At 40.3% G+C, this 27,898-nt stretch overlaps 1 protein-coding gene across 3 annotated transcripts in view; it reads left to right on the forward strand.

The window, feature by feature from the left end:
- unc5db (unc-5 netrin receptor Db) overlaps positions 1-27,898 on the forward strand; it is a 247,517-nt gene that overhangs the window by 162,100 nt on the left and 57,519 nt on the right. For 2 of the 3 annotated variants that reach the window (XM_081611277.1, XM_081611274.1), the window contains exons 5-9: positions 3,233-3,413; positions 4,168-4,335; positions 14,307-14,471; positions 22,781-22,813; positions 27,550-27,735. In XM_081611277.1, the coding sequence (XP_081467403.1) occupies positions 3,233-3,413; positions 4,168-4,335; positions 14,307-14,471; positions 22,781-22,813; positions 27,550-27,735 (733 nt within the window). The remainder of the gene's footprint in view (positions 1-3,232; positions 3,414-4,167; positions 4,336-14,306; positions 14,472-22,780; positions 22,814-27,549; positions 27,736-27,898) is intronic. The other variant, XM_081611276.1, reaches the window with a different exon arrangement.

Consider the following 27,898-nt stretch of genomic DNA (forward strand, 5'->3'; position numbering starts at 1 on the left):
GGAAGGAAACCGGAAAAATCTGTGAACCTGAAGTGGAAATGTTAAATGTCAGAAATTTTAACTTAGTATCGATGTAGGTCTTGCCCCCCGCTCTAATTATTTCTAATGGTGCTCTGTCGGGCTGAGGCTAGTCAAACTTCTACACCAAATTTGTTCATCCAGGTCTTACTGGACCCTCATTTCTGCACTGATGCCCAGACATAATGGAGCAGAAAAGAAATGTCCCAAAACAGGTCTCACCCAGTTGGAAGAATGAAATTCTCTGTAATGTGTTAGTGCATTAAGACTTCTTTTCACTGGAAGAACCTTTTCCCTAAACGTTATGACTATTCCTCCACCAAACCTTCCATTTGGCACAATGTAGTCAGAAAAACTCAGGGTTTCACTTCACTTCATAGAACTAATCTCTAAGAGTCTAGTGGCTTTTACCTTTCACCAATTGGTGTGTAAGGCTTGGATACAGCCATGAAGAGCTGTTCCATCACCTACTATGCACTGCTCTTGAGCTATACTGTGTTCCAAAGGTGTGCCACAGGGCCCATCCTTGGCCCCACTCTGTTCTCCATTGATATTAATGATTTTCACAAGTTGTTAGTAAAGGTGCTGTGTATGTATAAGCTAATAACACCATATGGTTTTGGTCCATCCCCTGAAACGCTCTTGTCAGTCTCCAAAGCAAAGCTCCAAAATGCCTTTTTGAATTTGGAATCATAAAAGTCTAAATGCCCCCTCAACTTGGTCTTCGCCACTGCAGATGAAACGATCTTTGATCAGACAACAAAGTACAAAAACTTAGGAATCTGGTTAGACAGTTCATCCAAAGAAACTTGGATTCCTGTATAGAAACTTCTTGTCTGAAGCTTGGAGGTCTGTTGCTAACGACTTCAGAAAATTAGCAAGTCTTTCCCACCGTGGCCCTCAGCATGCAATGACCCCACTCTCTGGTTGTACCTTCCCTCGTAGCTGTGTCTTTTCCATTTAACTTTGGAATTTGTAGTTGTAAAGAAATTTTGTGACTAAGGCTGTATTTACACGGAGCTGCTACTTAACCTGTTCAGATTAGCACAATTCCTGACAAGGATTACGTGTTATCTGAGCACTTTGTTGGAGGTAGCTGTTAATTATGAGGTGGAAGCTAAGTGTCAACAGCGTATGTGATGTCATTCTAAAGTCACAGCGCCGTATAGTGGCCTGGTATGTCAAATACAACTGACACAGGGTGTCTTAGCGGTGCCGTCTAAACGTGGAACTTTTCCCAATCAACATTCGAAAACACCAGCAGTTTCCAGGCAATGGTCTCGTGTAAATGTAGCCTGATTTCACTGCACAAGCGGCTTCTTATCACAGCACCACATTGGGATTATCTGAACTTCTTAGCTTGAGCCATTCTCTCACAGATGCTGTCTGCAGGTATTTGTGCTAAGTTTATACACCTATGGCCAAGGATGTGACTGGAACTCTTAAATTCCATCATATGGACTGTTAACCCAATATCTTTACCAGTATAATGCATACCTGCAAGCTGTCATTTCTCCTGCCCATCTTTTCTGTCTGTGCCGTCTCCATATGCCCACCAGCACTTCCTATTTGCATCCAGACAAAGTGTTGATCATTATAAACAGTGCCAGTGCACTTCCTTTAAATCCATCAGCATTTCCCATTCTGCTATGCTACAAATGTAATTTGCAAGTGCAGCGATGCAGCTCTCTTACCAGGCTAAAACCACTAAAGCGTCACTAAGTTTGTAATTCCCAATTAGTTTTCCTCTCAGGTGCTGGTAATTGGTTCCAGTGCATCTCCTGACTGCCTAATGGAGGTGGAGATAGTGGTGGAGCCGCGCCCACTGGGACTAATCAGCAGGGGGAGGGCTTGTAACGCAGCTGACCAGCAGTTCTGCATGCAACGACTTGAACATGAGCAATGTGTTCACGTCAATGTGATCTGAGAATGAGTTATGTGATGTTTCAGAGGTAGCCAGCATGATGTCAGTGTCAGAGAGCTGGGAGGAGCTCGTATAGGATCAGGATTCTTCAAACCCTGGCCCAGTTTGCATTATTTAGAAAAATAAAATGTTGCCATATCAGTAGAAAAATCATTTCAGACTAGCATTACCTGTTGTGTCTTTTTCAAGTTTTAACATGACCACTCAGGTCTGTTGAACGTTTCTTTTTGTTTGCTTGTTTTTGGCAATATTCTCCAAAGAAGTTAGACTTAAATAGAAATGGTTAAGAATATTTATCTTTGGGAGCCAGCTTTAGTCTGCTTTAAACACTCTTTTACAAGGAAATACTTTACACACTCTTCTTGTGTCAGAAGACGTTTTTCCAGACTTCCCCGCTTCTATTTTTCCTCCTGCTGTGTCAGTTTTCTTAAACACTTTCTGCTTCTTTATTGAAGTGTGCTACGTTTCTGCCAAGTAAGTCTTGGAACTGTCTTTGGTAGTTCAGAAGTACTTCCTTATGCTTGTGTTATTTTATTTAACGCTTTGAAGACAGGAACAACAATGTGTTCTTAGAGAAATTATGATCAAGAAAAAAAAGAACATAATTTTAAAAGGGTTCTTTCTGAAAAGGATAGTTCAGATTGTAAGAAAATGATGTCAGCAATACTTTTTGCACTTATGACAAATAAAAAACAATGTAATAAATGAATTTGTATCATTCTTGAACTGCAGTTGGGGGCCACAAAAAAAAGTCCAAGAGCCGCGAATGGCCCCTGAGCCACTTTTTTACACCTCTGTTTTACTCAGTATAAATATGATTGGAATTTTTGTTTGTTTAACGACACAAACTTGTTTTCTGTTGCATGATATTTTGGTCGTTGTTGAATTTGTTCTCAACTTACCTGGTTATGAAAAGCTTCAGAAGAGCAAATAAATCCTAAAGAAAATGAGCTCAATTGCTGAATTCACTTCTGTTTCTGCTTATGAATAGAATCCTACTGAAAAAAACATGACAGCACATTTCTTTTACTTGTTTCCAAGACAAGCTATAGGCGATCTGAAGTTGTAATTTGTAAAAAATAAAAAATAGCCTCTGTCTTGCTGCCTTCTTATCTGTTTTATTGTTAAATCACTCAATAGTCTGAATAATACAGGAGGCTCCATTAGTTGTGATCCATCATTTATTATTTAGAAGAGGACGAGGGGACGTCATAAACGGCATAAAGCGACGCGATTTGAACTCATTCGCATGTTTTTTTTGTTGTTTTGTTTTGTTTTTTAAACCTGCAGGTGGAATGGCTGAAAAACGACGAGCTGGTGAGTTCACTGACCGACGACAAGATGGACACCCGGGCCGACTCCGGCCTCATCATCAACGAGGCGCGCCTGTCCGACTCGGGCAACTACACGTGTCTGGCCAGCAACATCGTAGCGAAGCGTCGCAGCGCCACGGCGCCTGTGATCGTCTACGGTACGGCCGTAACAACCCGTCGCTCTGAAACAATGTTTACACGGCACATTAGATCAATTTGTTTGGCTTCCCGTAACCTTACGCAACAGTGATTAAGAATCCCATCTTGAGGCTTCAGCTGAAGAGCGCCGTTTCCTCTTTATTTCAGCGAATGCATTATTCAACGAGTCAATTTACTGCCTCTCATTTAAAATCAATGCCTGCTGTATGAAAGGAAATAAGCCACTGTGTCTTAATCTCATTTAAAGGGAGTGTTGCTTGTTAATTATTTACTTGCCTGAAGCCTTGCGGAAATCTCGAGTTCGGCCCCCTTTCAAAGCGCTGCTCGAGATTTAGCTCCCCAACACGTAATAAACTGGGATCATAGAGTAAAGGGCTTCAGTCACGGCGCTAAGTGGTCGATTCCAACCTGTCAAGCTGTTTGAGTCTGTCGCTTTTAGAAATGGCATTTCTGCTTAATGGCTTTCTCCACAGCTCCACGGCTTTATCTTAATACAAGAGCAGAGAACATTGAGCTGCCAATTAAGAAAAAGGGAGCCGTATATCCAGCAATCTGCTCCCGCTGTTATGCATTGTTGCCCTGTGCCGCCCTGGAGCCCGCAGGATCATTAACAGCTCCAACCCTTATTAGAGTTTTTAGAGTATGTCAGAGTTCTGGAAGAGAAAAAGAGCACGTGTTGTTTTGCACTCACTCAACTCTTTTCTTTTCTTCCGCTTCTCTTTTCTTTTCTAACTTTGCTGGAACTTTCTCCAGTGAATGGCGGCTGGTCGCTGTGGACGGAGTGGTCGGCGTGCAACGTGCCGTGTGGACGGGGCATCCAGAAACGCTCCAGGACCTGCACCAACCCGGCGCCGCTGAACGGAGGCGCTTTCTGCGAGGGCATGTCCGTGCAGAAGATCACTTGCAACGCACTCTGCCCAAGTTAGTCCCACTTCTGATTTTCAGCGAAGATGAACTGAAGCCGGGATGCACGGTTTGATCCGCAGCATGTCAGTAGAAAACACAAAATGGGAGGAAAACGTTTGTGAGGAGGAAAACAAACACAGAGCATTTCTTAGGGAAGCACGGTGGTGGTACCAGCATGCTGTGGAGATACGTTTCCTCACTAAAGAACTTCAAGCTAATCAGAGTTGATAAAATGGATGAAGGGAAATTCTAGAAGAAGACCTGTCAGGCTGGAACAGGCGTGAGACAGGCCTGGAGGTTCACCAACCAGGTTCACATGTCAAACTGGTCCAGTCAAAGTCTAAATCACAAACTCAAATGGAAATCTGTAAGAAGACCTGTATATTGAGATTAGTAAACACAAGCTTCATTTCCATTGATCTTAAAATTGCGCAAATTGAAATTACCATAACTTACTATCCTAATAGAAACACAGCAATTTAAAACAAACTTTTTGACAAAAAGGTTTTGCTTCGGGATGAGATGGTTTTTCGGCTTTATTGGAATTAGTGTGTTTCACAAAGCTGCAATGGAAACACCGTCTTTGCATCACAAGTCACATGATCAACAACCGGATGTTACTACTGTTGGAAAAGACAAATAAGACGGCAGGAAGTGGTAGGAGGAGGATGGGTTGTCTTTTTATAATTATTCGGGTGAAAAAAATGAACTGCATTTCATTTTAATGGAAGCACCTCAATTACAAAATTGACAAAAAGTTTTATGCATATTTGTAACGGAATCGCTTGCAAATGGGTAATATTTAATTGCCTAAATTTGCAGAACTGAGACTTGTGTCCCAAAGAGGTGTGGCAGTAATTGCACTAAAAAGTGTTTTACAAAGCAATGAACTGACGCTCACAATTCAAATTCAGCCTTATTGTCAATTTTCCCACATCTTTCTAGCATTCAGAGGAATTGAAATTGTGTTACTGGATGTTGTACAGTGATTTCAATTCACAATCGGGTTCTACTTTGTGTTGGTCTGACACAACAAATTAAAATCAAACACACTAAGGTGTGTAGTTGTCAGAAGAAGCATGTGGGGGTGTAAATGAGTCTCTGTCAATGAGTTCAATATCCTGACTCAGCAGCATTACAGATGACCAATATTATAGACTGTAAGACACAGATCAAGTGGTGACCTCACCGTGTCCCTAATTGTGCTGGACTGAGAAGTGCTGCACCAAGGAGAATCCAAAACCACGAAGGGATTTACTGTGCAAGTTAAGATGATTAGAGGAAGTTGAGAGAGGATAGCAGCGTGTGATACACAGGGAGAGGTAGAAGAAGCTTCAGGACTCGATTAAACGAGTTTATGTCTCTCAGCAGCAAATGTAGAGAAACTTAGGCTGAGTTCACACAGCAGGCGAACGCAATCCACATCTGACTTTTTCAGATGCAGGTCTGAACCGATCCAAATGGAGGTGAACCGATCCAAACTGAGGATCGGTTCACCTCCAAAAACTCTGATTTGAGCCACTTCCATATGTGGAACTCAGTCGGATAGCTATGCAATATGTTTCAAAGCGTCTGCAGTCTAAACAGTTGTGTCGCATTTCATCCGACTTATTTGTTATTAACATGAGACGTATGTCATAACTCCACCAGAAAAATCTGGAAAATCTGGATGTAATGGCTGAAAATTATGATTATGAAATTATAAATGAAGTGAAGCACATCATAGTCAAGACTTCATTTTCAAATTCTTGCACAGCAACGAAACTTACACAGCGGGAAGCAACAGAGCCAGACGTCTTACAATAGTTAGAATGTGGGAGACGATGCAGAAGGTCGGCAATGGCTGCATCAGACTGAGGCGTTTCCTCTTCTTTTCCCATTGACTATTAAGAGTACAAATAATGAACTTTGTTGAAACAAGTTATATGTAAGGGTTTTTAAAAAACTGGATTGTTTAAAAATAAAAAAAAGATAGAGTCCAGCAGTTGAACAGAAACTTTCCCTTGTTTTCTTTTAATCATTCCTCTGTTGTGCCTTATTCAGCTTTTGTGTCCCTGTGAAATCTATACAGCCTTTAAACCATTAAAGCAGCAGGAAAACCCTTGTGTTAGTTTCCCAGGCCTATACACCAACTGCCAGAGACGGTGGAGGGGAACGCGTCCGGGCAGGAGCTGATAAAAACTGAAAGTAACAGCTATATGAACATTTTCACAAAGCTCCAAGCAGACATGGTCAATTGAAAAAGTTTTATGAATAAGTATAGTCAACGGCTGTCAAGGCACAGCAAGTATGCTTTCCATCTGTCTGCTTCTCTGATCTGAGAGTCTGTTATATCAGGACATTTGCAAGGAAAATATGTCAGAAATGTGTCGTTTAGCTGCAGGTTAATGCTTTACTACCTCTGAGCTGATATCGCCCCCTATTGGCCTTTCAGACTCACTGTACTTGCTTGTCTGACTTACACCAGAAGAAACAAAAACACAACAGTGGTGGACCAAGAAAAGCCATAAGTCTTTAAAGGGGCGGTGTTATGTAAAATGTACTTTTTTGAGCTCTGCATCATGTTAGAATGTTATCCATTCATTGAAAACATACCTGGAGTGTTGCTTTGATTCTTTCATGCATGTTTGAGAAATCCTTTAATCTCCCATGGCAACCATTCAGCTGTGCAAAACACTGAATTCACCACTCTGCTCCTTCAGACTAGCCAGCAGCAATTAGCAAACACCTGGTGGAACTATGCATCGGCTGAGCTCATATGAGCTACTTCTCAGTTCAATGCTAGTTAAAAAAAGAAAAAATGTTGTCAAAGGGTTGATGGAGGAGCCATGTTGTGATGACTTCCTGAAGGCGGAGTTTCAGAAAGAGCAGGAGTTTCTTAAAGAGACAGAAACCCAATTTCAAGGCATTACAAAGTCAAATTTCTTCTGTCATATTTCAAATATAGACCATTTTAATGCCAACTGAAGGTAACATAGTTACTTGACTGTGCTATAAAATGGCACTATGTGCCTGGAAAACACATAATGCTTACTGTTTAACAAAACTGGTTATTGACTTTTATTAAAGGAAACAATCAGCAAACACCTTTAAATGTGTATTTTTACAATCAGCAACAGGATGGTGGAGTGGTCAGGCTTGACACCTCAGAGAAAAGTTTGGAGTTTTCCTGTTTTCCTCTGCATGTCTGGGTTTTTACAGTCACTCAGTCTGACAGTTCAGAAATATTCATGTTTAGGGTAAATTCCCTCAGGTGCAGCTGTGATTGGCTGTTTTCCTTTGTGTTGGTTCTTTGATGAATTGCTAACAATCCCATGATGTGTGCCACTTCTCACCTGGAGGGGTTCCAGTAAATGAGTCTATTAAAAATAGTGTCTTTCATTTCACAGTAGCACAGAGCATAAAGGAGTCAATGTGGTGAATGAATAACTGGATCAGGGATTTGAACTTGGATCAGAAAAACTGAGGATTCCAAGCCTTTGTTCGCAGGATGTAAGGCCGACCATGTGGGCTCAGAATGCTACCTTGTTGTTTCACTCGGAAGTGGAACTGTCTGAGCTCCGAGTCGGGAAAAACGAGAAGAAGGAACGCTGAGACTGGAATTTATAACAGGAACGGCAGATCTTGCAGAGGATTCCCAATTTCAACATCTGATGCAATATGGATTCCAACCAAACATTTACAAACACTTCAGTAGTTTACATCTCAATAAATTACATATGGTTGTTACTTCGGTGTTTGACCAGCTGACATGAGGAAACCTTTTCTTATATTCGCTAGTGATAGTTAGCAACCAAGATAAATAACTAGTTCTATTCTGACTCACAACCAGAGCCACTAGATCTGGTAGTGATGTCATTCTCAGATGTCAATCAAAGCATAAACTGAGCTGAAAAAGTGCTGGAAATTGAGAATCTTTATCTCTCTAGTTTTTTTTATCTATAATTGAAAAGTTTATATCTACCCTTTCACAATCTGGGTCCATTTAGGAAAGTTGTGTATCTTGTAATTATCTGTCCCTAGGTGTCTGTGAGTGTCATGCTACTGTAAGATTATGCAAGCTGGATCATTTCTGAAAGGTGTTTAAGCAACTCGTCAAAAGTCATGAAGAAACAATGACTGAAGCCTAAAAACAGATAATAACGTTAACCAGGTATTTTGTTGCTGCTGTTATCATTGCAGATGAGTCACATGTGAAATCATTTACCTACATGAGTCATCCTCACACAAACTGAGTGTGTGCGCGTGCGTGTGTGTGTGTGTCATTGAAACCGGTCCAATTAATCAGTTCGGAGGGAAATATGACTAAGTTGGATTGTACCAGACTGACAGGATTTGGTTTCATATTTATGTTTGTCTCTGACATCTCAGTTGGTTAGGGCTTCACGTAATCTGTTTTTTGTTTTGTTTTGTTTTTTAACAAACTTTGCCTTTACTGTCTTCACTTTTATGAAACACACTTTTTCCATTCTAGCTATACTTTTAGCCATGCGAAAAGTATGTATTTATGGAGTGAAATAAAATGATTAAAACAGACAGACTTCCACATTATTCAATGCTTTTTATGTTCAGCAGTAATTTGGGAAGGTAGTTAAAAGTATTTACCTGGTCCCTTTCTTTAAGAAGAAAAGAACATTACTTACAATGAATGTGGTGTTTTATGTTAAAAAAAAACAACAAAAAACAAACAAACAAAAAAGAGCCAATTTTGTGAAATAAAATGCTTTTGATTTGAACTCAGCTGAAGAATATTTCCCGTAAAGACGTGGAACAGATGGTAAAACCATGTGCAGACTTGCACACTGTTCATTTTTCATCTCTCTTATCAGCCGTAGACATCTCCATTGAAGATGGTGATTGTCAGTCTTTTTGTGTTAAGCTCTTGTGTTCTGACAGCCATCCCCACCCCCAGCCCTTCCACCTAACCACCCCCCGCTGCAGTGCTTCTCTAAAAACGACAAGGCTTATTCTGTTTTCCTAAAGGGTTGTTTGATTCGACACGGTTAGCGACAAAATCTTCCAAAAACTCACGCTTTGGTTCTACTGATTTAGATAAATGTTCAAGAGCTACCAAACATGTGCGGCCTGCGCCAGCCTGCTCCTTCTCCCTGTGTCTAATGTGATGCTTCGTTTTAGGGGGGCGTCTGTGTTTCGGCGAGCTTTTCTTCATGGCTGGTAATTGGAAAAAGGTGGATTTGGATGCTAAAATAAAACAGTGATCCACAACACAAGGCCAAAATGACCTGCTGTTGTAGAAGTACAACTAGTTGAAAACTAAAAGAATGTTGCATCTCTATCCACTGGCCTCAGGATTATTTACAGTATGCAACTTTTAGGCTCTAGATGCTCCCATTCATGCTCAACGTGCTAATGGCAGAGAAATAACTTACCATTACAGGAACAGTGTTCATCCACCATCAAGCTATCAAGCCATCAAGCAAGGCTAAATCACTGGGAGAAGACACAGGATCTTGATTTCTTTCAGATTATCTGCCATCTACTGTCAAGACATGGTGATAATTTTAACAAATATGTAAAAAAAAAGAAAGAAAAAAACCCTCATATCTACAGTATATATGTAAAGTTACATTCTGCAATCTAAAACATGCAGCTTGGTAAGATGGCCAAAGAATTTACAGTAACTTTACGCTTAAGTTCTTTGTCCACAACATCAATAAGACATCAAGGTCTTGTTAATGTCTATTTATCTGGGTCATTGTTTTCATTATGCCTTATAATAAGAACAACATAATATGGCTAATAATTGGCTTCATCTGACCACTAATAATGATTGACACCTGTTGTGGTATCAGTCATATTCTGATCGGGGTGACTGAAGTAGAGCCAGTGTAACCTGCTGAGCTGCTGTTTGGTTATCACAGCGCTGCCATCAGACAGCTGAAAGCAAAAGATGCTGACCAATCAAAGTATCTGATCCAGTATAATATGAAAGTCACTTTCAGGCATGAACTGAAGGCAGGACATATTTTTTTAACACTTGGTCAATGGAGAGAACATTTGCCCTAGGAAACAATTTTTTAAAACGGCACAAATATATGAAGTGGTTGTGAGGGTTTGCTTGTCATGTTTGATGAAGAATTCCTTGTTTTGCATGTTCTGCCTCAGGCCAACATTCTGCAATAAGGTGCTTCTGGAGAGAGACGATGCTGATAGTGTGTTTAAATCTAATATGGTATTTGATAAATCTCTGCACAAATCTACCTGCAAGTGTAATAGTATTTTTATTTTGATTAAATTTAGGGGGGTTTTTCAGCACGTTTAATCAGATATATAGTTCACCCAGAAATAATTCAGTGGTTCAGTGTTAGAGCCTTATTATAAATTATATTTAATTAATCTCCTCAGAATTTTACAAATAAGTACGTGTATGATAATGCAGCTATGCTAACAGCTGCAGCACTCTGTATTCCTCAAAAACCAATTTCAGTTTACATAAAACATGTGCCTCTGTCTTAAGGTGGATGACTTTAAGCCATTTCATATCATAGAATAAGTTTTTGTAAAGTTTCACACAGTGACTTCTCATGACGTGAATCTCAATATGACACAAGGCAAAACAAACCTAAACCTGGAGGGTCATATATTTAAATATATTTTAAGTTGTTTTTTTTTTTCTTTCTTTCTTTCAGAATTAACACTTTGTTTTTAGATTTTTTTTATTGCTTTATTGTTTATTGTTCGCTCACAGTTGCCTGTTTCCATCAAACTTTGTGCTGCAGACAGTCTTATGTATAAATGCTCTGCTTCGTGCAGGTATTTCACACAAAGCGTCGCATTATGAGAACCACACACTTCCAGGGTTAATACTGATGGCAGCTCCTTGATGTTGACACTAGTTTTCTGTAATGAAAGAAAACTGCAACACAATATTGGGTTGCAGTTTTAACTGCAACTATCTGGAGTTGAATGAATGAATCTGTACTGATTTAACTACTGAACAGTTCATCTAAACTAGTGGATGACCTTAAGCCATATTTATGGTAAGTGAAGCAGAACTGTGTTGGAAAAAAACAAACTAACAATGATCAAAGTTTGAGTTTTTGTTTTTAAACTACTGTATCAGCACTGCAAAGATATGTTTCACTAAAGTTTATGTCCTCTACCATAGCTGTGGTAAATCTACCTTTTCTTCTGTTTGTGCGTGATAAAGCTGGTTGGACTGTGAGTTTAGGTTGGACATGTTTTGGCCCTGACACTGAATATGAAATCAGGTCTATGCTGTATGCAAATCATTGAGCCTCCACAGATGTACTCTTAGATCACAGTATACATAATAAATATTCATGACAGCCAAATGCAATGTTCAAACACAATGAAAGGCACTTAAAGCGTTATTGATTTTTAGAAAGGAAAATTTCAAGTAGTATATGTTTAAATGTTTTTTTCAATAATCACCTCACATTTGAAAACTGTTGTTACATTATCATCTTTATGAGTTTACATAAATAATCGTCTTGATCCAAGTTTTTCTTCAGGGTTGAACTTTAATTTCACCAATCAATAACAGTGATGAGTGGGAGTTTTATGCTATATGACTGAATGTTTATCTATTGGCACAATGTCTAGTTAGAATTGCAACATGCAAATGAAAATGACTTGAGGTGCCACCTCGGATTTTATCACAATATAGAAATAATAACTAGGATATAAATAATGTAGAAAAACTTCAGCTTGTGAATATCTTTATTTTGGCATGTTGTACAAAACATAACCATGAATAAAGTAGGACTGAAATGACTAATCAGATGAATCAATTATTAAAATAATTGTCAACACCCTGGAGAAATTACAGACTCAGAAAAGGTCATTAGCTGCAAAAACCTATTCAGAGCAGTGATTAATCCAAATCACTACTTAAAAATAAATATACATTTTGCATTTCAGTAAGAAAAAAATAAAATTTGTCTATAAATGTGTTTGCCAAAGCACCTCGAGTAGCAAAGTTTCTGCTTTACCAGATTCAAATTCACCAAAATTATGTCATGTTTTTGCAATGAAATGTTCATTTTCCTATGTAGATTGTTACTCATATAACAAGACATTTTTCATCAACATTAAGGAATTATTCACTTAAGCTCATACATGAAGAATCTTGTTCATGTGATAAGTAATTAAAAATTATGGCAGCGATGGATATAAACAGTTATATGAAATATGTTCATAATTCAGCCATGGTGCTGCTAGCGCTCATCGACTATCAGCCAATCAGAGGAGATGTCGGCTTCTTCTTCAGGTGTTGGAGCAACAAGCCCCGCCTACTTGGGAACAGCTACTAATGACAAACAGCTCTTTATGAACTGTGTGATGCTGTGAGAGCTCTGGAGGAGCCAGCAGCAACATCCGGCTGTTGATCACATGACACATGATGTGAGAAAAGTGTTTCAATATGTCTGAAAAACCTCCTTGCTGTATTTCCCGTAAGTGAATTTCTTTTCATAATTTCAATTTGCACAATTTTATAGTTGATGGAAACGCAGCTGCTGTGTACAGGGGGAAAAGGGACTGGGGAGACACGGCTGCCCACTGTGCAGGTGAAGATGCTCCGCAGCCTCACTTGCTGCTGCCGGACAGTCAGGAAGCCGGTGAGCCACCGACAGCTGGAGGCCGGTGTCTGGTGTTCCCAGAAACCTGCCTGAACGCCTCCAAGATGTCCACAGCAGTGAGGGAAGCCCGGTTCTGCTCTGTTGTCAGCATCGCTCTGTGTCACTGTGGGAGGAGGAAGAAGCGGTTGAGGTTGAAGCATAGGCAGCAATAAACATCTCTTGGCAGGTGAAGCCAGTTTCATTTTGGAACTTTGTGCCAAGTTTGGCCTGAATGAAGGACAAACACAGAGGATAGAGGCCACATGATCAGAGGTAACAAGCAGGTGATGGTGAGGGAGTGATGGATCTTTTGGGGAGAGAAAACCAGTTGGAACAAGGCAGGAGCTTTAGTTGGGGGCTGCTGATGGTAAAAATGGGAAATAAAAGCTGAGAACCCAACAACAAAGTTTGGCAGATTTCAGTTTGACACTGTTGGTTAGCTGGTGACAGACGAACACAGTCCACAGCATCACAGGTGGATATTATACACTCGCTCCACAACAGCCGTGGTCAGCCTCGCTGCGCTCACACAATCCCAACATACAAGCGGTCTCGCTAGCATTTTAAATAACAAAAAGGAGAAAACCCGCAAGAGGCGTGGAGAGTGAGGCGAACCCACAGAAAAAATTCACAAAGAAAAAAGAGCCCACTCCTCCACCACCCACACCGCTCCGAGGTGGGGGGTATCACAACCGCTGCCAGAAGTCCGCCGGCGCCATCTGGTCGCCCAGTATTTGTTAAGCTAAGCATGATGAGCTCTTCCTTGATCAGATGACGGAGCGCAGAGGAAGATCCGCTGCTATTAGCATGCGCCAGGCTGTCTTGGTTTCATTGCCTCGCATCAAATCTCATTATATAAACAGGCCCAGGGGTTAATGAGGAGAAATGTGTCTCAGGCTGTCCCACCACACCTCGCTGTGCATTATCTGCCACACCAAGCCTGCATGTGTAGCTGCTGGAGAAAAACATCTACTTTCTGTAAATATGGCTGCATGGCATTTGTCTTCACTCCTAGCTCACTTTTGTTGCCAGGCCATAACATAACGCATACGTTCTGTGCAAACAAGGCGTGGCGCTCTGGGGGTTAAACCTGTGTAGGGTCACCCGAGTATGAGAAGAGTTATAATAATAATCCTAATTTTTAGACACATTGGTTTTGAAATGTAAAAGATATCTAACTAAATAAAGTTAAAGTGACGCTCTTCGCAAAAAGCACACAAGCATTACGTGCATTGCAGCTCCTACTGATAATTCTGTTAATCTTCAAAAATGTGTAACAATTGTTTTGATTTTTATAGAAGTTAGGGCCTCATATGTATAACTGCTTCTTAAATCGTTGCCACCATTGTGACGGTCTGTGCCGTGTGTGTCTTCGCCTTTCAGTTGACGGCGGCTGGGACGAGTGGAGCGAATGGACGGTGTGCAGCAGCCAGTGCGATCGGCAGCGGAGTCGGGAATGCAACTCCCCGGCGCCCAGACACCGAGGCAAGACGTGCGAAGGGAGCAGCAAGGCGACCGAGAACTGCACAGACGGACTGTGCACCCAGAGTAAGGGCAGGGGTGGAGAAAGTACTCAAAAAATGTACTTAAGTAAAAGTACAAATACACAGAGAAAAATGTACTCTAGTAAAAGTAAAAGTACCACATTAACATTTGTACTTAAGTAAAAGTTAAAAAGTACTGGCTTTTAAAAATACTTAAGTATTAAAAGTAAAAGTACTTGCTGAATGCATTACCTAATCGCTAATATCATTAAGTGTACCAATCAAATTTAATTTTAATACATCAGAAATGTGCCATTTTAATGAACAATGCCACAGATATAGCATGTTTTTATTGTGTTTACTCTCTAACATAGTTTAGATTTAGATATGTGATTCTATGCATCATAATTTCAGGGATGGAAGCATCTCATCTCATGTCCTAACATAGCATGAACTTTGTTTTTTTTGCTACTAGTGGCTTTTATTTTGAAAGAAATCCAACAGAAAGGGGATGGAAACAGGGTGGGTTGGGGAGGACATGCAACCAAGGAGCCACGTAGCAGAGTTCTAGTCCAGACCACCGAACCCGAGACCGAGTCAAGACCAAGACCAGCATCCCACGCTACATGACTCAATAAAACTAAGTGTACCTATCAAAACTGCTTCTCAAATTAATCTGAAAGGTCCAAATTCCCATAAAAACACCTAGATATTAAATACTTAGAGCTGAAATAAATTTAACCAGTATCAACTCAAACTCTTCATTCTGCTTTGCTTCCATCTCTGCTACAATCCGCGGAGGTCTCCTGCCATCCCTAAAAGGATAACACCCTGGGCGGTTGCCCATATCGCCCATGTCAGAAACCTCCACTGTTTGCACCATTTAACAAAGCAAATAAGGCAATGCATTAACGGTAAACAATGCTCAACTATGAACACTGTCCAAGGCGCAACAAGCAAGAAGTAACCAAGCAGAAGGAGAACCATGACTGTTCTCACTCTCTCTGCCACCGTGACAGGTGACGAAAACAATCAAAGATCAATGAGCATGCTCTGCGTTCTTATGTTAGTGTTTTATTTATTCGCCAATTAAATAAATGTATATATTTTTTAATGAAATAGAATAATAATAGGTACTGCAGTGTACGCAGAGCATTACAAGAACAAAGAACGGCTCTTAGTGAGGCTTCAGTCCTATAGGTCTTAGTAAAGATCCGTCCAGAAGAATTAGATCGTTCGTGAACAGGGGCGCTGCCTGGAATCTTGGGCCCCCTGACAAAAAATTTGATTGCCCCCTCCCCCCCCCACTGCGTGGTTGCAAGAACACTGAGAACCCTGACGCTATTGAGCGCTTTAGTGTGCATGCGAGACACTTTCAGGTCGTTCACTCGTTCACACTGCAGAATACATACAGGTCACATTTATTGGAAGTGGGAACGGCCCCAGCAAAAAAAATCCAATTTGACAAAAAATCGGAATTGGCTCACTTCAGGCTGCAGTGTGAATGCAGCCATACAGTCTTCCTTCTCAACACTTCTAACGCTCGTATTCAAAACTTGTGCTCTCCTTCAAAAATTGTCCAAATGTGGCTCAGAGGTTGCCAGGCGATGGCACTTTTTTGTTTCGAGCACAAAATGATTTGCAAGCAAGCAAAAGGGTTAGCAAGCGGAGATTTGATCCGGGCAGGGACGAGTGCGAGGAGAAAGGTTTGAGAAAGTACAGTGAATATTTGAAAGAGCAGAAGTTTTGAGTACAAGCATTACAAGTTACAAGAAAGACATAAAGTCCCGCTTTCAAACTGAAAATGTAAGCACAAGTATTAAACGTTTTGAGAACAAAAGACATGAAATCCTGCTTTCAGACTGAAAATGTGTGTTCTTGGATAATGGCAGAAAAATCCCCCCATATTTTAACCCTTAACTTTAATATGCAAAACAAAGGAAGCAGAAAAGATGAAAAGGAAGTCTTTAATCTTATCAAATTGATGTTTTCAGATTATATTAAAAGTGAGTTGAAGCAGAAACATTTCTAAGAGTTGCAGGATACCAGGTCTTGTGTCCTGGAGTTGAAGACCCCTGATCAAGTGAATGAAAAACGTCATGGAAGTCAAGAAAGAGAATAAAACTATTTTCTGATATTAAATCTGAGTATTAAGTATTATATTATTAATCATATGGCTTCCAACCATAAATTCATTTTGAGTTTCGCGCAAAACACCATGAAGCTCTCTGTAAAATGGAGGAAGAGGAAGTTAGGTTAGTTATTAAATCATATTCACTTCTCTTCTTTTGTTTTGGTGATAATTTTAAAGTTAGTACAATTGGTTTATGGACTGTAAAGGGTATTGACCTAATTTCTGTGTTGCAATGCTCCGATTGTCCAAGACTTGTGGCCACGGATCAGATGAGAGTATAAAAAAGTCAGTCATCCAACTGCAGGTGACCTGTTGTCAAGAGCACATATGACATCATGTTCAACCATTATGGCTGAAAATGATGTTCGTTATGGAGAATCCATGATGAGCACAGAAGTCCAACAACATAACATTACTAGGGTTTAGATTGTCCCCGCAACCCCTCATCCCTTCATTTCCTCATCCCTCAATCCCTTCGTCCCTTCATCCTTTCATCCCCTGTGATGGTGCCCATCTCCAGTGGTCAACTGGCGAGATGCAGGGCACACCCTGGGCAGGTCACCAGTTCATCAAACAAAGACAAACAATCATAGAAACACAAACACAAACCTAAGGAGAATTTAGAGAGACCAATCAACTTGACCACACCTCATGTTTTTGGACTGTGGGAGGAAGCCGGAGTACCCAGAGAGAACCCACCATGCACAGGGAGAACATGTAAACTCCATGCAGAAAAAAGGCCTGAAATCAAACCCAGGACCTTCTTACTACAAGGCAGCAGTTCTACCAACTGTGCCACTGTGCATCATGATTTCTTTTTTAAATCTTTAAACTTAAATATTCATGGTGTGGTCTGTTCTAGTGAAATGAAGTCAATATGTTAACTTAAGTTCAGAAGCAGGGTTACGTCCTGGTTACTACCTGGTTCACTCATTCTTCTCAGTCTGTTACGTTTTGTCAACCCTCTACCTCTTTACTCCTTTTGCTGCAGGGTTTGTCTGGGGGGTCTTCTGTGGGCTCAGGAATAAAAAGAGGAGCGATTTCCCAAAAGACCATACCCCCACACTGAGTCTTCAGCTCTTCACCTCCTTTCATCCCTTCATCCCCTCATTCCCTTCATCCCTTCTTCAATAAATCTTTAAACTTCTATTTTTATGATGTGGTCCTTGCTAGTGAATTACAAATCTTCATCCATCCATACATCCATCCATTTTGGTGAGAACCTTCATGGTCTTGGCCCCTAGCATAAACAAGCATTACACATTTTCTTCAGCCTCCCTTTTCTTCCATCTTTCCGGTTTCCTCAAACCCAGTGTATATCGAACTTTTTTTAGTAATGGCTTCTTTACCGGGAGAGCAGCCTTTGCTTTGGCATTCTCCTGATCCTTCTGTTTTAGCTCCTCAGACAGCTTATAATTGCATTCAAGTTGGCGTTCAATTTCAGCTGTCGATGCATCCAGTTCTTCTTTATGTTTAATTCATCTAAAAAGAGCTTGCGTTTAACGTCATTCAGTTCCTTCTGTAGCATGTTCTTTTCAGCATGGAGGAATTTGGCTCTCTTACCATTACGTATTTCAACTTCCGCATGCCAATATCTCTCATCCCTGTGCTCCTGCTCCATTGTTTGTATTTCTTCTCTAAGGGCTAGAATATCGACTTCACACTTCTGGACCATTTCCAGACTCGTCTCTTTGACTTGCTCAAGCTCTTTCTGGATGCATCTCTCTGCCTCTATGGAAGCGTCTTGCATTAAAGCTGTTTTTTGACAAAGAGTTTGATTCTCAGCCTGAAGCTCTGCGTAAAGCATTTTGTTGATTTTCACCAACTCAGCATGAGACTCTTTGTCGTCTTTCAGCTCCCGCTCCAGTGTATTCACCTGTTTCTTAAGGATTAAAACCAGGGGTGAAAGTAAGGGGGTGCGGCAGGGTACTGCGTACCCCTAAAAAATTTAGCGGGGGTACGCAGTACCTGCAAGAGAGGAGCAGCTGTCTGCTGTAAGAAATGAATGGGTTCACTGTGCAGCTGTGAGTTCACCCACTAATCAGCCGTGACTGATTAGTTTTTCAAAAACAATCTAAAACACGACTTAATCAGTTAATAAATCGCTTTTTTCCCATTTCATATTGTTTCTGAACTGTTCGTGCTTTGTTAGAGCAGCGGTGCAATACGTTGATCGTGGAAGGTTTTGAGTCAATCTCGGCATTAGGTGACAAACTGAACGCCGCCAGACGCTGAGACCAACACGTCCTCCTCTAACTCACTTAAAACGTTCATAACTTTATGAAAGAACAACAACAACAAAAATAAATAAAACGTGTTCAAATGAATGACCCAACAACAATAATAATCTCGGTAATTATTGTTTTAACAAGGTGTTGTACAATTCTATGCGTTTCGAATCCATTACCAAAATAACTAGCAGATCAGGAGTTTAAAATGAACTAATCAACCACCGCTGTGTTCAGGGAGGCTTATTAATGATAGCAAAATAAATATCAAGCCTGAAAACCTGATATCGTAAAAGACTGAATGTTTTGTTTTTAATCTCTGGTCGGCTTGTGGAGCGCAGGTGGTTGCGATGGCAACGGGTGTGTTTAAATGACAGGGAGAGAGAGAATAAAAATGTGCGAGTGGTTTAGAGTTGATCTCCTATTCAGGTTGTTTTACCTTCGTCTTGGCGCGTCCCAGCCGCTGTAGTTTCTGAACGTTCAATAAACGACAAACTTGGACTAATTAGTTCTTTGTGACTATACGTCATTTACAACAAACATCAAACATGGTAAATATGTTTCATTAGGTATTTAAACAAATGGCTTCTACTGTGATAATTATGTGAAATTAAATTAATTGTCTAATATAAAAAAATAGTTTGGTTCTTTCGGACTCAGAGTCTGAGAGGCTTTTCCTTTATCAAACACATTTTTGCCTCTTATTTAGTGGAAATATTGATGTTGATGAGACTTTCTCCAAAATGCTAACCTTTTTCAACCTTTATAGCTCCACTGTTGAAAATGAGAATATTCACAAATGACATTGAAATAAAATCCAGTCCAACATCTGGTTTGAGGTGATTCCTCTGGAACCTGTTGGAAGAAAAATATCCCAACTTCTGTTAGGTTTTTAACCTAACAGAGCTCTGTGGTTCCTCCTATCAGTATGAGAGTCAGGGTGAGGAGGCGCCATGTTAGGAAGAGAAGTGGAAGCTGCAGGATCTTCAGAACAAACAGGTCATGATAATAGGCTACTGATTATCCCTCTGTCTGGACACAGGATCAATAGAACCAGTTTAAAAGCTAAAATGAATGGTTGGTTATAAACCAGACATGGAAAACTGGGATGCACTCCATGCCATGATGTTCAGGATTTAGGTCTCATGGCATCTCAAGGTGTCAACATTGCAGCCAGTGGGCTGAGGGAAATACAGCTTTATTATCGGTAATACTATATTTAACAGACTGAAAACATAGGCTCTGAAGAGGCTAAATAATGCAGAGTCTAAATAAAACCTCTCAACATTGCAAAAAAATCCAAGCATAAAACTTAACATTCATAGGCAAATACAGGATCCATTACAATAAACAATTCTGAGTTAATGCATGAAAACTTCCTGATAGAATGGCGGCTAGCTGATTACTGCTAGTTCTGATTGGCTGTTTCTGACTGAGCGAACTAATTATGCAGAACAGGGAGGAGGCAGAGGAGATTGATTATTTTTTCAGAGATTATCTGTCTCATGTTAGGATAACAAAAGTTTTAATACATGTGTAAAATTTATTTTTTTAAGTTATACGCTGCAGCTTTAAGCAGAGGTTCAGTGTGAGAGTCTTCAACACTTCTGCATGAGCTTCTTCGTCGTCTCTTAGCTTCTTCTTTAACGACTCTGCTTGTTGTACCAGGAACTTGACAGAAGTTTGATAATTGCTGTTAAGTTCCTAGGAGGACTCTTTTATCTTCTTCAGCTCTTCCTGTAGACGCCTCTCCTTCTCTGCAGACGTCTTTCTCATCAATGCCATTTCCTTCTTCAGCTCTGTACACTGACCTCTTATCATCTTAAAAAACGACTTGTTCGTATTTGTTTGAGAGTTAGCTGATCTTTCTATTTCCAGCTCTTCCTGTAACATTGCCACCTGTTCTGACAGACTGATAATATCATTTTGAAGCTTAGCCAGAACTTCTTGATATTATGTCGTACTTTCCTGGATCTCTCTCTGTAAAAGTGCGTCTTTTTCTTGAGAAGATCTGAGCTGATTTTGGAGGGTATTATTTTCCAAGAGGAGCTCGGGAGGATAGGATGTCCTCACTGGCATTCAATCCTTTTTTTGCCTCCCTGCATACGCCATCGTTTTCATTAAACTCATGTTTTTCTAGCTTGAGTTTTACATCGTGCAGTTCTTCTTCCAAGTCATTTGCTCTTTGGTGTTCCTCATTGAATCTTTCTCGTTCTGTGTCCAAAAGAGTCTTTAGCCTGTTAATTTCCTCCTCAAAAGAATTACCGCTCTGGGTATCTTTGCCTTGAATCCAGGCATCTTGACTTTGTTCGTTCTACCGTCTATCTTCCTGGCATCTAGTCTCCTGTTTGAAGAATTCCTTCGTCTGAGTCTCCATTTTTCTCAAAAACAGTTTTGAAAATATGTCACAAATTATCCAGTGTTTTCTGTAGAAGTAGTCTCCACTCGACCTTGTGCTTTCTGACAAACCAAAAATAACAACATTTCAAGAGGGAATCTGAAACTAAAGTATTAATCTTACTGTGGTATTATGGATCTGATGCTGATATCAGCTTCGTATCGATTTTATTGATATTTTGCTTCGATCCACCTGCATTTACTAAAAACCAAAAGAAAGCCAATTTACAGCGATCAGAACAACGTGGAAAACATTTCAAACAGCTACGAGTCTTCTTAGTAATAAATGAGACTTTAATTAAGTCTAAAAACAGACTGAAACATTTAGAGAAAGTACAGAAAACCCAACCGTTAGCAAAAGTAAACGTGAACCAAAAAATGAGACGAGTAGAGATATTTGACCATAATGCTCACAGCCAGATACAATGCATTGAGCCACTGACCTGGCCATGATGAGCTCTTTTGTATATTTCATAGTTTATCTTTTGAAAAATAGAAGAATAATGTTACTCTATTTCAATAAGACTCTTTGGGGTTCCATTACACATTTATATGGGATTTTATTTTTTTGAAATTTAGATGAAAGTAGAAAGTTTGACAGCCGATTCTGTTCTCCTCTACTCTATTCTCTCACACTTCTTTGTTCCTCTCAATCTTTCTTATAACTTACAGTCTTCTGTGTCTTACATTACAATTAGATTTAGCTCAATTACAACTTTGTACACATCATAAACATATTGCATTTTATATGTAACATGCACACAGTCAAGTCTCTTCCTGAACTTCAGACAAACTTGCTTGTTTTTTACCTTTTTTAACTCATCCAATGAGATCATTTCCTTCTTTGTTACTCTATGTTCACACTGGAGTCTAAAATGACCCAAATCAGATTTAGTTTTGCCCTCATGCGACCTGCATCTGATCAACTGATTTTTTTCCTAATGCAACCCAGGCCACTTGGATATGCGGTCCTGAATGCGATATGCTTCTGATCTTTTCAATTGTGACCTGAGTCAGGTCGCATTCATCCGACCTGAACGACAAACGTCACTATTCTACGTTGTGATACGTGGAAGCGCAAAGAAAAAACCGCAAGCATGGAGGACGATAATGAGGATTAAGTTGTCGATGTGCTGGTTCCAGTTGGACAGCAACTTTAAAATCACAAGATTTGCTCCACCGTTACCATCCATGTTTTCTTCCCCAAACACTGAGCATGCGATGTTGCATCCTCAACTGCGCATGCATTTTAGTGTTACTTGCAGTTCACACAGGAGATCATATACAATTCGCATGTATTTGGAAATTTGAACAAGCCCCCCCAAAAAAATCTGATTTCACAAAAACATCTGAATAGATCATGAAAGCCTGCAGTGCGAACATACAGTAGATTCCTGTCGGTGTTTTCCTGTGGTTGAACGAGGGCAGTAACAGCGTCTCCCTCCCCCCATCATCAGTTTCTGTCCGGTCTCTGTGAGCTCAATCAGCAGGAGAGCGTCCTCCTACTCTGCGTCTGCATTTTGAGTCCTCACTTGTTAGTCACTTCACAGCAGCTTGCACTTTTATCGCCACTTCCTCTCCTCTTTGTCTCATTCTATCTCTCTGTCTTTGCAGATCGAAAGCTGCTACATGATGTTAAACCCCAAAGTGAGTCTTCCTCTGTGGATTTCTTTCATCTTCTTCTCCACCCCATACCCATTCCTCTCACCCTCCTTCCCCGACCCCCCTCATCTGTCACTTACGTGTAATTTACCCTGAAATCTGAGGGCAGGAGATGATTTAAATTTAAAGCTGGCAGAAAAAGAAAACAAGAAGAGTGACGGGCTCTCTTTCATGCTCCCAGCACACGGCCTGGAAATAGAAACATCACGAATTATCAACCGTTTAGTTCACCTTGATCTGAGCAGCTCCAGAAATTAACCCAGCAAACGCTCATTACGCATTCTCCATCATTATTCAGCGGCTGACTTTTTATGACAACCGTGACATCACAGCTGTGTTTCTACTTTGAGCCAGGAGATGGATTGGTTGTGACAAGTGAACATGTGCTGCGTTGTGGAGGATTAATGGGCTGTAATCATTGCAAACGAGCTAATTTGTCCAATTTACGGCACTGTCCTGCCATTCCTGTGGCAGCTCTCAATCACGCGGCGGACTCGGCCCGGTTAAATGATCGCCAGCCTCTACTGTAGCTTGAGTGTTTTCATTAGCTCGCCAATTTAGTGTAAAATCTTGCCTACTCCTTTGCTGTCAGGCTATAAGTGTAGGTTGAATGAGAACAGGAAGTGTGTTTTGCTGGACTGTGGCGACTGATCCACTGGCAAGGAGCGATCGGAATCAGCTTCATTTAGTCTGTTTCTCATTGCATCAGCTTCTGACCGTCATCTCTAGCCTGAACACAGTCTGGGGGGAAAACACAGGCCAATAGGCACAAAGGAAGTTAGCTTCCAAACAAAGATTCTGTCTCAGCGACTACACCGTATAATATATATAGAGTTATTACAAAGTTTATGGAAAAGTGGAATTGTTAAAAATATTACAGGAATTTTGTGGAGATAGAATTCCTTTTTCTCTCTCTAAGGACATGTTGCATGTTCTTGTTTACATCTGGAAATTTCATGCATGCACACAATTCTGGAGGGCTAAAAGTCTATTATTTTACATGCCATCCACAGCCATGCTTCCATGGTAGAACAAATTCATTAACAAGATGAATCCTGTAGATGTAGGTATTATTAATTCAGTGCAGTGCGCCACAGCAAAGGGAAAAATAACGCTGAAAAACTGTTGAAGAACAACTCAAAACCACTTGTGTTCTTTTTTTTCCCCCTCGCTGTCATTGTCGGCTACACTACACTCAGACTTGTTACTATAGCAACTGACAACAACACCACTAATGCGTCAGGATTCAACACTGAAAAACACGCAAACATTTCCCACACAAAGAACAGAACATTCGGTCTGTTGCAGTATTATGTTTTCAGGTCGGATGTTTATTTTGCGATTACTAATGCAATTATTAACTAGTGATTGCTGTGGCAGATTAGCTACCACATAGTAGCTAATTTAGATGAGCTAATTTCAACACTTGCTCTCCTGGTGATCTGTCTGTAGGTCACCTGAAACACACGGAATTCCACAGCATATCTACATGCTGAGGTTGTCAAAGTTAAGCTAGCATTACTGACCTACTTCCCTCTCCTTAGCTATTTATTATTAAATTGAAACATTTTCCAGACCTTGTTATCTAGTTCTGATAGTATTGAGAATTAGTAGCAAAACACTCTGTACCATTTTCTTTTACGTATATCTTGCATATATTTAAGATTTAGCACATTGTATTGACAACTTTACAGCTAACACCAATGGTAGTCATCATCAGCAAGCAGCGTTTTTGCCCTCCAGCAGGAATCTGGGGGCGGGGTCTTGCGTGTGATTTCACGCTGTAGCGTTTCTGTAGTTAGTTCCAACAATCTTCATTAATCTTCATTAGTTAATCTTCATTAGTGCAGACAGAACATCTGCACAGCATTCCAACATAGTTCCAACAAGAACAGACTGAAAGGAAATTACCCTGGAAACCCGTCATCTTAGTAGGAAACCAGTTACCTAGGAATAGCATTAGTAACCTCATTACCAAGACTCAAATTAGTGTTTTCAGGCTTTTTCTTCGCTTCTGGAGAACCAGTTTGGTATCTAACAATAGCACATCTTACATAAATAGTCAACAAATCATTTGCGTTTGCTGAGAGTCATGCAATGAAGAGGAGGATGATGTGATCAACTGTGACAATGAAAATTGACCGCATGTGTGGTTGCATTCTAAATGACCCGTGTCTCGAAAGACTTTTTTTCAAAATTCTGAACCTTATAAATGTAAATGTCAGAAATGACAAAAACGCATTAATAAAAAAACAAAAGCCTGGCTTTTTTTTTTTTTTTAAAGAAGTACATACCATCTACTCTACTACCGGACATGTGATGTATAATAAACAATAAGAATGTACATTTAAGCAAGTACTGCTTATTAATATGTGATAATATGGTAACATGAGCACTGGTTGCATGTGCTGAAGTGCAGCAGTGACTTTGAATGGAATTAAATTATTGTAGTTCAAGTGCAAGAAGAAATATATTTGCACATCTACAGTGTATCGCATACTTTACTGAGACTCTGGTGAAACTCTACCCTAAGAACCTGTTTTCCTTTGGTAAATCCAATGGATAAGAATATGTGCTCAGACTTTCCCTCTTTCCTGGAACCATGCCCTCTGATGATGTTTGCATCGACACTGGAGGACTTAAAGGTTGTGGTTTTGATGTACTCTTTGTTTTTATTCAGACATGTTGAAAGATTGCTGTTCATACAAAGCTATCTTTATTGAAGCAAATTATTTTGAATTTTTAAACATGTGCAACTTTTGAATTTGGGTAATGCATTCAAAAATTGTAAAGCAATGTCCACTCTGTTGAAAAGAAAAGTCTTAACAAAGACTAAAATGCAAAAGTTAATATTATGTAGTTCAAGTGTTTCAAACCGACCAGCTCCAACAGAACGCTGACCAGAGCTGCACTGTTTCTCTCTTCTTCATTGCTTTCTGTTCTTCAGAAAGATGTAATGTTTGCTAAATCATAGTTAGTCTACTCCAGAAGTTGGCACATGTGCTCAAGATTACACTTCTCCATGCTAAGTAGCTCTCTGATGGCAGGCGGCATGTCCGCCGGTCCACATCTGTGGCTGAGATGTTGAGTCTTAAATCACGGGCCAACAACAAATTCTGTCTGCTGTCAGTCAAATCTCTTCTGTGCATTACCTGGCTTGGCGTGGCTTGTACAAACTCTGAAGTGAGTGCAAAAAACGGAGAATCACTCAGAATCTGCTACTGTCTGACCAGGCAGACTAAGGCAGAACCAGTGAAAGCCACTTCAGTGGAGAAACATGTTAGAGTAATGGAAGGCACGACGATTGGTTTCCATGTTGTTCAGGCTTTGAGAGGTAGAGCACGGGATTGTTCCAGCTTTCTGTTCTGTGTAATGCAGTCCTACTCCTGACAGAGTTTGCCCTTGAACATCTACATAATAACAGGCTTGTCTCCATCACCTTGCATCATGCCCTTTTCACTCTCTGTGGGTCTTTATTCATACAACAAAGACAATCCTCTTTCATCTTTAAGATGGTTTCATCTCAGAAAATAAATGACTGACTCCAAGTAATGTGATAAGAATCATATATTTAATACCACAAAAAAAAAGAAAACATCAACATTACACTAACTTTCCTGCTTTAAAGGAGATGGTCACCTGATGATTAATTAATCGTCACTTTGGAAAGCAGCGCCATTACAGTAACCCCATTTCAACTCCAGAGATGCAGCAAAGGTGTACTCCGTTTTTCACGACTGAAAAAGATGTCATAGTATAAAGTACCAAAAAAATACAGTTTCACTGTGTTTCAGTTTTAAGTTGAATTTGAAGAACTGATCCATAATGAGCCTCTGTGAATTGTACCATTGTTCTTCTCATCTTAGCTGACCAGCATCAGCGGATGTGGTCTTCTGCTGCTGTAGCCCATCCGCTTCAAAGTTGGTTGTACTGGGTGGTTGTTTGAGCCTCGGTTGACTTCCCATCTCAAACCAGTTGGTCAGATTTTCCCCTTTGTTATCAACAAGGAATTTTGTCCTAGTAACAGGTAGAAACTGAATGTTTTCTCTTGTTGGGATTGTCCTGAAGAATTGGTGTATTGGGGAAAGTTTCTGAAACACCAAAGAGCACACCACCTACAGTCGGTTAAATCTCTCTTCTACATTCTGATGTTTGATTTTTACCTCAAGCCGTCGTCACCGTGTTTAAAAGCAATTGAACAGGTGTAGCTAATAAAGTGCCCAGTGAATCTGTAGGCCCTAACAAGGTAAAGATTCTGTGCTGTTGTTTTTCTAGAACTCTGTATATCAAAATCAATGCAGCAAACTAAGCGTCTATGTGTTTACTGCACATAGTTGAACTCTATTATGCACAGCAACAATGTAACTCAGCCGCCCACACTCCAGTTCAGGTGAGCTCTGCTTCTGGCAGGTAATGTACACCACAAGCAGGGAGGATGAGCGACCTCCAGAGGTCATGGATGTTTTCCTTCTTCTGAGTCGACACCCCCACGTTTTTCTTTTGTTTTTGAAAGCTCACTTCAGGTCATGCTAAAGTCACACACATTTCAAAACCTGCATAAACACACTGGTTTTATCCTCAACATAGCAGTTCAAACAAAACAAAATTGGGTAGAACTATTATGTTTAGCTTACATAACATTAAAAACACAATAAGCTGTTTAAAAACGGAGGAAGTTTACTTCTGTATGAGAACTCTTTCCTGTTCTTTGTGTCTTCCAGACATGGAGAGCTCCATCGACGTGGCTCTGTACTCAGGTCTCGGAGCAGGAATTGTTGCCGTGGTAATCCTGGTTGTGGCCGTCATGCTGTACAGGAAGAACCACAGCGACTATGGCGTTGATGTCATTGACTCTTCGGCTCTCACTGGGGGTTTCCAGTCCTTCAACTTCAAGACGACCAGACAAGGTGAAGCTACTTCTCCTTACTTTGTGTGTTGAGTTGAAAACACCACAACACACAAGGAGAAAATGCACAACTGTCCATGATTTCAGCATCTAATTTGATTTTAAAAATTCCATAATTTAATTAAAACTGAGAATTACCTTCTGAATTACAACACATTGTCAAA

Source organism: Poecilia reticulata, chromosome 9, assembly GCF_904066995.2.
Source record: "Poecilia reticulata chromosome 9, P_reticulata-male-v2, whole genome shotgun sequence".
NCBI classification, from domain to species: Eukaryota; Metazoa; Chordata; class Actinopteri; order Cyprinodontiformes; family Poeciliidae; genus Poecilia; species Poecilia reticulata.